The following is a 10111-nucleotide window of genomic DNA, read 5'->3' as shown; positions in this document are numbered from 1 at the left end:
GTGAATAGGGACCGTCCGATTTCGAGGGATATAGGGGATCGCAATGGGTAGGCAGCTGGCACGCATCCGTGAGTTGGGCTATAGAGGGATTATTGGGCCTCTGGTCCACTGACCCATATAACCCGTGACGGATTACAGGGTCTCTGACTCGGTGTCCCTCGCAATTTGTGAGTTTGTAACCGTTGACGGAACCGGAAATTTGTTAACGGCGAAGTAGAAAAAGGAACATCATGATAACATACCTAAATTTCCATATTCCATAAAAATACTCTTAACATATAGTTATAAAAGGAAAAAATTTAGGGAAAATTGAGATAAGTTATAATGAAGGATAATATTTGAGAAAATATAATCATTTTTTTAATTCAAAAAGATTAAAATATATTTTATTTCATATTAAAGATTAATTAATATTTTTGTAAAATAATACCTAAAATCTCTTTATTTTCATATTTTTATAAATTTAAAAAAAAATAATAGGACCGTTTGATCATGCTTTTTATGCTTATTTTTAAAATTTTTTGTAAGTTAAAAAAAAAACATTGTTTGTTTTTTTTTAATATTTTATAAAAATAAAGTTGTTTGTCAACTTGCTTTAAAAAAAATGGATTTTTTAAAAAATATTCTTTTTTTATTTTGTGAAAACATTGTAAATATAATTTATATAATATATATAATTAAATTTATTTAAGTTTTATTAAAAATAAAAATAATTTTATAATTACAAATAAATTAAAAAAATAAATAATTTTTAGTATAACATGAATAAAGATATTATGATAAATCATAAATTATATTTTTTTTTACAAAAAAAAAATACGATTTTAGTGTATACAAAAAACACAAGTTATTAATATCTTCATATATTTTTTTTTCTAAAAATGAATAATAATAATTTAAAAATTATTAATAATATTTTATTTAAAATGAATAACACATAAAATTTAAAATTTTTAATATGAAAATGAGTGAAGTCATGTTAAGTACTTAATTAAGAATATAATGTTTTAATTTAGTATGCAATTAATTAAATCAAATTTTTGAATTCAAAATTAATATTAAAAATAAAAAAATTAGATAAAAAAATTTGAATTTATTAACTATGTCTTACTTAATTTATAATATATTTACTTTATGAGAAAATTTAAAAAATATCATCATGTTTAGAGGAGAAACAACTGTAAAGTCATAAGTTATGATCTATTAGTTTTGATGTATTATTCTTTTCGGTAACTATATTTATTTTTTTAGTTTTAAATTATTTATAAAAATTGTTAAAATAATTAATAAATTAAATATAAAATCTATTTAAAGTTTATTTTTTTTAATGATAAAATTTATAAAATATAATTATGTACAGAAAAAATAATATGGTCTAAAATAATTTTTATTCATAAATTTATGGTATTAATAGGTTTATTATTTGAATTTCAATTTTTTTTAAAAAATTAATAGACATACTAATAAATTTAATATATTATCAAGTGTTATTTAGTTTGAAGATTATTTATTTAGAAAAAAATTAAAAATTATTATTATTATTATTATAAATTAAATTTTATCCATAAATTTATAATATTAATGGGATTCGCATCCGACTTTTAAACATCATACGTATACAGATATATTTTGAAATATTCGAAGACATCTTAGCCATTTCAATTTCCACGGTTGATGGTCCGCACTCCAAACGAGGTAATCGCACGTAGTAAAGATTAATGATTTTTTCCCCAGAAACTTCCAATTTCGTAGGTCAAAAAGAGTTGAGACTCATGATTGTCATTGTCTGCTTGGGCGGGCCCGTTGGTTTTGGGTGGGATGTTTCACACAATGCATACCAAATTCACTATGAAGCATTGAAATGTGAATGCTGCACTCTAGTGTGAAAAGTCTTTCTGTCCTTACCTTGTGATTAAGGGCATTGTTGGACCCTGCTCCCTAACTTGTTATATGAATGCATCATTGCATCAACCTCAGCCTTGTTTCTTAATTCTCATATGATCTCTTTATGTGACATTTCGCACGATTCACCTACAAACGTCTCCGAGCAGTCTCATAAACGCCTGCCCTGTGTTTAGCTTAAACCTTAGCGTTATGGAAAAACGAGTGCTTAGGCCAAGGCAGTGTTATTTTTTGGTGGAGTATGAAGTAATGCTCTTCCCGTAAAACTCAATCAATTGTTTTCATGTGTTTCGTTGTGAAATTTAATATTCTTATGCTATGAACTTACCGGTTACTGCATAAGCCAATATCCTGATTCACTTGAATTAGGAGAGTTCCTGTTGGGAATGACGACTTTGCCTTTCAATAATTCTCATTGGGATGATGTGTGCGTACCGAGACTTCATAATTACCTCAAGGCCATGAGGCAATCGTGACTTGGAAAAGCAGAAACACAAGCGAGAAGAAAAAAGAAGCCCACAGTAAGCCAAAGTCAAGACAAAGCCCCAGGTTTAGTTGATGTAGTTTGAATTTTACAAGTCTTCTCTCTCTATTTATCACCATTCACCGGCTTCCAGTGGTGCATGACAAATTCAGGCAACAGAAGGCCATGGACTGCGCAATTGAGAGAAGTAAGATACAAGTGCTGTATGATGCCTGTGATGCTGTGTTCTCTCAGAAGGAGCTTCCAACTTTCCAACAGATTCAGTGGCTGAAGAATCTCCTAGGTATTGCATCGATCTCCTTTCATGAATATTTATTGAGAAAAAGAGTTGCAAGTTTGTATGAAGTTTTGAATTTCATTTCACGCAGACTTAATGGAAGCCATCGATGTTGGGATTGACGAATTTAGCTTACACCAGTCTCCATTTTCAAGCCCAAAGATTACAAAAGGATTGGTTTGCGGACAAGCAGTCTCTGAAATAACTTATATTCACATACGTGAATGCGACAATTTCTCTGTAAGTGAAAACATGTTTGTGAATGCCAGGATGTGGAATGTTATTTGTTTTGACGATCAGTGAAAGGTAAAATGGGATGACTTGGTTTTGTGATGGGCAGATGGGAGTGTTTTGCTTCCCTGCAGGAGGAACATTTCCCCTTCATGATCATCCAAATATGACGGTTCTGAGCAAACTCCTCTATGGTTCTGTTCATGTTAAAGCTTATGACTGGGTGAAAGCAGAGAATTCCAGCTGCAGAACAAGTAAGAACTTGATTGTAGTTGTGCTCTTTCTTTATGCATATATCATGATGCCATCAAGACACATTTTAACAAAGAATGATCAATACACTAATAAATCAGTTAATCCAGACACACTTCATGCCTTATCTAGGGAATTAAATTGAAGATGAACAACATACGGTTCTTAGAGTATGTGCAGAAGCAACTTCTTCCGATGGTTTAGCGTCAAGCAGAAGGATCTCCATTCTCCAGATACATAGTTGGGGTACTACTTACCCCATTCCCCACATATACCTCCATTTTTAACCCCTTCTTAATTAAACTTTGATCAGGTAAATGAATCTGTAGGGACAGTTATTAAGCTCGAGCATGATTATTTATATGGAAACTTTACATAGGAGTTGGGAGAAATTGACACACTTGTTCACGATAGTCAATCCCCAACGGTCGCGTTTAAGTTAAGAGTCTCTGGAGTAATAGTGCCTGTAGGCTGTAGCTATGTGGACGAGGTTCTGGACGAGGTAGAATATGCAACTCACAGCTGAAACATCATCTATACATAAGTATGGAAAGGATATTCAAATTAAGCAACATCAATTGCATTTTTTGACTATCGAATAGCGACTTTCATTTTCCCGTTGTCAAATCCTATGGGAACGTGGAGATTTTATTATGGAATTGGTGGGTGCAGTTGGACTAGCTGGAATTGTGACAAACAGCATCTTCAACGCACCACGCGAGCCATCCATCTTATTCCCAAGGAGCGGTGGAAACATTCATTCCTTCACAGCACTCACTCCTTGTGCCATCTTGGATGTGTTGGCTCCGCCATACAGTGAGGAGTTTGGAAGGCCTTCCACTTACTTTAATGACATGCCAATTCCAACGCTTCCTGGTGAGTAAAAAGTAATGAGATATGATGCTTACCTGATCTTGAGATGGATTTTGATTTTGCTGCTTCAATATTTGTGGCGCAGGTTACGTCATACTTGAGGAAAGAGATTTGCCAGATGATCTAGTGGTCACTAGAGCACCATATCTTGGCCCTTCCGTTGTCGCTGCTGGGGATGAGCTCATGACTTGTTCATAGAACGTTCAGCTTATTCTGTCGGGTGTATATGTATATATTTATAGCAATACAGGATCCTCTGAGATTGATTTAACAGATTCAGAAATTACAATCTCAGCAGCTACCCTTTCATATGGTGAAAAAAAAATGTTACAATCAGGTTTATATGTATACCGTTCATTGCCAACCATATTCATAAACAAATTATATAATTTAGATTTTTTTTTCTTCCAAAGTCGCAAATATTTACTGCACAGTCATGACCCATCAATATGTGGGTCTTACCAAGCTGTCTCCCCTTTGTCTAGTAGCAGCAACTTGCAACCAACCCCAGTCATTACACATGGTTTTTCAATTGTTCGGTTGGTCGCCTCTGTATCTCGTAGTGGCACCTTGCGACCATGGCACGCCTTCTCTTCTTTAAAATTTGTCCTATTGTGAGAAGGGGGCCAAAAAACTGTTTAATGGTTGAAATTGTATTATGCCAATTTTACTTAATTGAATAGCTTTAGTTATTTAATTATTATTATTATTGAAAAAAATTATCTAATCCGTCTATTTACCAAAAACAAATTGAAAAGGATATAGGGTTGAGGTGGATCATCGAATAAGATGATGTGTCAGAATCATAAGATTAACAGAACATGTATATCATGTAACATATCGATGACGTGTAGTTGACGTGCTGCAAGGGTTTTAAGGAAGGAAAATTCAGCGGGTGCCGTAGGGACGTGGCAAATCTAGGACCGCCAGCCGTTCCCTCATGGCCATGGAAAACAAGGGTATCCGCATGCTGCACACCGCCTGATACTAACAAAACCATGTCATTGTCAGCTGCAAATTCCAGGTCTCTCCACGTTTTTCTACACGTTTCTCCGGTCACCATGCTCACAGCGTAAAATACAATTGAAGGCTGCCCGACCGATACAATGGGGGTTTGTACTTCATCAAGGACGGGATAAACTCAAAACTACAAGTTGCCTTTACTCCAACAGCTTAGAAATCCATGCCCCTTTCTTTGACGAAGAACTGAGACGATAGAGAGGGGAGAGGAAAAAATTGGAAATATATAGCTAGACTCTTCGGATTTTGTAGTTTGATGATCTAAAGCTATGGAGCGTTACGAGATTATTAAAGATATTGGATCTGGGAATTTCGGGGTTGCCAGGCTTGTTTCGGATAAGCGCACTAGAGAACTCTTTGCTGTTAAGTTTATTGAGAGAGGCCAGAAGGTACAGGGTTGACCGTTTCTTTTTTCCTTTCTTCTAATTCTTTTTTTTTTTTTTTTTTTTTAAGGAAATTTGATGTGTCAGATGTGATTACACTTTCTTTTTCATCCGGGCTTTTAAATTCTTGGTTGGGATTTTTAAAGCTGATTTTGTATAAAAAAGGATAATGTTCTTGCTTTCAGTCTTTGATCTTATTACAGATATAGAGGTTGTTTTGTGTTGCAGATTGATGAACATGTGCAAAGGGAAATTATGAACCATAGATCATTGATGCATCCCAATATAGTTAGATTCAAGGAGGTTTGTATTTAAAGTTCTTTATGTTGTATGAGTGTTTTGTTGGGGATTTAGATGGTTAGTATAAATGCTAGTTTCCTTCAATGTGGTATGAACATTCTATGCAGGAGGGACGAATACTTAATGCTCAATGGTGAGAGGTTTTGTTCGGGTTTTAGACTTGTTATTTATTTCTATGGTTGAGAATCTTGAGATCCCTCACGAGAGAATTATATTTTCTCTCATTAGGAGATGCCTGTCCTTGTTTTCAGGGCTCTGTTTTTTTTTTTTTTTTAACAATATTTTTTTATAAAACTAGTCATTGGAAAATCCTTCTTTCGACCATTCAGGTGATTTTTTGTTTTTACAAATTTCTAAATCAGTAACTCTGAGTCTATTTCCACTAGAAATGAATGTGTTCTTCAAGGATATACCTTTTGCGATTAGACTAAGAAATCTGAAGAAAAATGATACTTGAAGACAAACTTATTTTGTTTTGTATACTGTGAGGAATGCTGTTACCAGCTGATCCAGTTTCTTGCTTAATTTGAAAACCAAACCCAAAATAAAGCTTCAGTTTCCATTCTAGATTATCAAAATATGACAAGGCATTTGCTAATGCCCACATAGCCTTTCATGCTTAAGTTAGTAGAATGTTGTTGTTCCTCCTTTATTTGTATGAGCTCAACTCCCATTAAGAGAAACTAAAAGGGTTGGAAATTTACCAGTGTATCTTTGTTAATTCAGATTAAGAGTTTGGGTGGCTATCATTGCAGGTCTTGCTGACACCAACTCATCTAGCGATAGTCATGGAGTATGCTGCAGGAGGAGAACTCTTTGGGAGGATATGCAATGCTGGTAGATTCAGTGAGGATGAGGTAAAGTAAAAGAGGAAAATTCAAGCAAAAAATCATTAACTATGTAGTGAGTGTTGTTTGGGTCATCCATGGAAATGAAAATGTTCCATCTGTATCTTGCACAATTTGTTTCTGTGGCTTTTAAAATGATTTTGTGTTATCGGGTTAGCTTTAAAACTTCAAGAATACTTACAAATTTACAAGTTCCTGTGATGAACCCAGCTTTGCAATATCTTTGCTTCCTTTCCTGGTGGGCTGGAGGTGGAAATGATTGCTTCAGTTTAATAGATGGAATTTGTGCCCAAGTACTGCAAGAACAAATGGAAATGGCTTCAATCTCATATTATTTCCAACTCCTGGGACAAATACTTCAATCAAAACCCCTAGTTGTTGGCTAACATATACCTGGGCCAAATTCAAAACTTATTTAGGTGTGGTGGTTTTACCATATTGCTTTCTTGATCATGAAAGTGCAGTTCATTCTGACTGATTAGTGGTTAAGGTATTAAGATTATTAGATTGTTTCTCTCCAAATGATAGGCCTCTTTTACAAGGGTATGGATAGATTGGAGCATCTGTAGTAACAAAAAGTAGGGTGTATAAGACATTGCCATGGATGACATTTATAAGCAGCCGAATATAAACGTTCTGAGAGGGACCATTATGGATGAGAAATTCCATGCGACAATTTTACCCTTTTTTTAGGGTAGTTTTTCTTGTGCATCCGTGGCATCATTATCTCCATTACGCATTCCTTGAAAATTATGAAAGGATGGATTCCTCCAAAGCTCTATGCTTGTATGATTGTATCTATATAGTTATTGATGAAGAATTTAGTTTAAGTCTTACCACTTTGCTGTTTCTGTTAATTTGCATCAGGCAAGATTTTTCTTCCAACAACTGATATCTGGAGTCAGTTACTGCCATTCAATGGTATTATTTTAATCTTTTCTTGTTTATGTGTTGTAAATTTCTATTGTAAATAGTTATTTCAGGGTCCTCAAGCTGACTGGTTTTAAAGAGGTTTATGTAATACTTGCAGCGAATTTGTCATAGAGATCTTAAGCTGGAAAATACACTCTTAGATGGAAGTACAGCACCACGTGTCAAAATATGTGATTTTGGATACTCAAAGGTAATTGTTGTGCTAATGAGGCAGAACCAGATCATGAATATTTTCTAGTTGCTGCTGTTATTTGATGAAACTCTGAATAGTGGCTGTCTTTTGTGTAGTCATCTGTGTTGCACTCTCAACCAAAATCTACTGTTGGAACACCAGCCTACATTGCACCTGAGGTCCTGTCTAGAAAAGAATATGATGGGAAGGTGAAACCAATTTCTCTCTTTTGCCCGCTGTGTTTGCCTTACCACTTATTTATCCATATCTAATCCTTAAGAACTGTAGCTCTCAGATGTTTGGTCCTGTGGGGTCACTTTATATGTGATGCTGGTTGGGGCGTATCCCTTTGAAGATCCTGATGATCCCAGAAACTTCAGGAAGACAATTGGTGTGAGTATAGTACCAACATCCTCCCCCTCCCCCACCATCTCCTCCTAAGAAAAAAAAATCCGCCCAAAAAGAAACAAAAAACAAAGCAAGCTCGTGTTGATTATACGTTGGTTTTCTTATTTTTAATCATGATTTTTCTGCTCATGACAGAGAATACTTAGCGTCCACTACTCAATTCCAGATTACGTCAGAGTGTCCATTGAGTGTAGACATCTGCTATCTCGAGTTTTTGTGGCAAACCCAGATAAGGTAATGTGCTTCTTGTTGATGATAGCCTGGCTCACCCAAACTTTGTTCATATTAAGAACTCTTAAGAACCAATTAATAGGGGTCTGGTTCACTTCTAATAACCATTAGATTTGAAATCTTCTTGAATGGGGTAACATAGACCATATAAGTGTCAATAAAATTAGAGGTATTTCATGCAGAGCTCTTAGTTGACAAGTAATTTGAATTCTTTTTTCTTCTAGTTAGCCAATGCAATTGCCCTAGCGTTAGCCTTTTTTCTTTTTTTCTCTTTTTTTTTATCTTTTTTCCATTCTCTCTTTGCACAGTAAATGCGATGTTGAATCTGGATCCGAACCTCTGATGTTCTTGTTGTGTTCCTATTTGTATCTTTGCAGAGAATAACAATCCCGGAAATTAAGACACATCCGTGGTTCTTAAAGAACTTGCCTATAGAAATGATGGATGGAGGAAGCTGGCAGAAAAATGATGTAAATAACCCATCCCAAAGTGTAGAAGAGATACTATCCATAATACAAGAGGCAAGGAAAACTACCGGAGTGCGCAAGGCGGGTGGGCCTTTTATGGAAGGCAGCATGGATCTTGATGACATTGACGCTGATGAAGATATAGAAACTAGTGGTGATTTTGTGTGTCCATTGTAAACAATTTATACAAATCAAAAGATATAGAAAGTGGCGATGATTTTGCGTGTTCATTTTAAACAATTTATACGAACATATTCCACCTTGCTGAGGCAGTGCGTCCATGGTCAGAGGCATCGATTATCAGATTTTTGTTAAGTTGGAGGAATCCGTTTGTCTGCTTACATGTTCCTTGTGTGTAACGAAGCTAAATAAGTCCAAATTGTTTCTGCTTGGGGAATTATGTGGAATATTTTATAATTGTAACATGAACTGTCTCATGGATCTGATTTTTTTTTTTCCCCAATTTATTGCTATTCTGGGCTTCCTATGAAGCCAGCCGCCCCCCACCAACCAAAAACCCCGATTCATGAAACCCAGGGTATTTGAGAAAACTTTTCCATGTCATCATGTTTAAGAATGGATGAAGGGGCCATGACCCGCTTCCATGCTGCATCTTCGCTTTTGGGTCAATTGTAGGATCCCATAGGGGAAAGAAAAGAATGTCATATGACTCATATCTGAATTGCTCCGCCAAGTCTCATCAGTCATGACCCACAATCATACAGGGGAGACGAGGTATATGTTGTAATTTTTGCCGTTGTTAGCGAACTATAGTCTAGTGGCAGAGGGCAGCCAGAACTAGTTTCGGCTAAACCACGGTTTAATATTTGTCCCATCTTTTCACAGGAAAACAGGGGGAAGTTTCTACCATAACTTCTTATTTATTTATTTATTTTCTCCAGTATTCAATTCTCTATGCAAACATCATCGAGGAAGAAAGAGATTTTATTAATTAATTGGCGGAAAAAAACAACGAATTGATGACTCAAATTGGATAAGATTGATAGGTAAAAATCCAGAGGAAAGCCCCGTTCAACTTTGGGTATACAAGGCATTTTCAAAAGAATGTTGGCGCCGCATTTAAGGGTGTTTGTGTAGGTTCTTGTAATCCCGAGTCAATAACCTAAGGTGAGAGTAGAGCAGAGTCAGAGACGTGAAAGGACTAGAGAGTGATAGTGAAATAAGGTGTACAGAGGAATATTTCTTATTTAGTTTGACGATAAATTGAATCTTTTTATAGTATTCCAAAATAGTAGATATCAAGTAAATGTATCATTGATAATACTAAAGCTTTTGAAAATAGCCTGTGTAATAAAGACACAGTGGTTTT

The 10111-nt window shown here is 35.1% G+C and overlaps 2 protein-coding genes across 2 annotated transcripts; both read left to right on the top strand.

Moving 5' to 3' along the window:
* The first annotated feature begins 2420 nt into the window (after window positions 1–2420).
* Window positions 2421–4424, top strand: LOC100252387 (plant cysteine oxidase 3). Its single transcript, XM_059734788.1, has 5 exons — window positions 2421–2669; window positions 2755–2903; window positions 3004–3148; window positions 3819–4022; window positions 4105–4424. Exons 1-5 carry the CDS (start codon window positions 2552–2554, stop codon window positions 4215–4217), a joined length of 729 nt encoding a protein of 242 aa, XP_059590771.1. The 5' UTR covers window positions 2421–2551; the 3' UTR covers window positions 4218–4424.
* Window positions 4425–4880: 456 nt separating this feature from the next.
* Window positions 4881–9206, top strand: LOC100232851 (serine/threonine-protein kinase SAPK2). The gene is made up of 9 exons (XM_003634430.4): window positions 4881–5428; window positions 5651–5725; window positions 6478–6579; window positions 7438–7491; window positions 7601–7693; window positions 7792–7884; window positions 7964–8068; window positions 8219–8317; window positions 8692–9206. Exons 1-9 carry the CDS (start codon window positions 5309–5311, stop codon window positions 8956–8958), a joined length of 1008 nt encoding a protein of 335 aa, XP_003634478.1. The 5' UTR covers window positions 4881–5308; the 3' UTR covers window positions 8959–9206.
* The last annotated feature ends 905 nt before the right edge of the window (window positions 9207–10111 follow it).

This window comes from Vitis vinifera, chromosome 18, assembly GCF_030704535.1.
Source record: "Vitis vinifera cultivar Pinot Noir 40024 chromosome 18, ASM3070453v1".
NCBI classification, from domain to species: domain Eukaryota; kingdom Viridiplantae; phylum Streptophyta; class Magnoliopsida; order Vitales; family Vitaceae; genus Vitis; species Vitis vinifera.
This window is presented reverse-complemented; position numbering and strand designations above follow the sequence as displayed.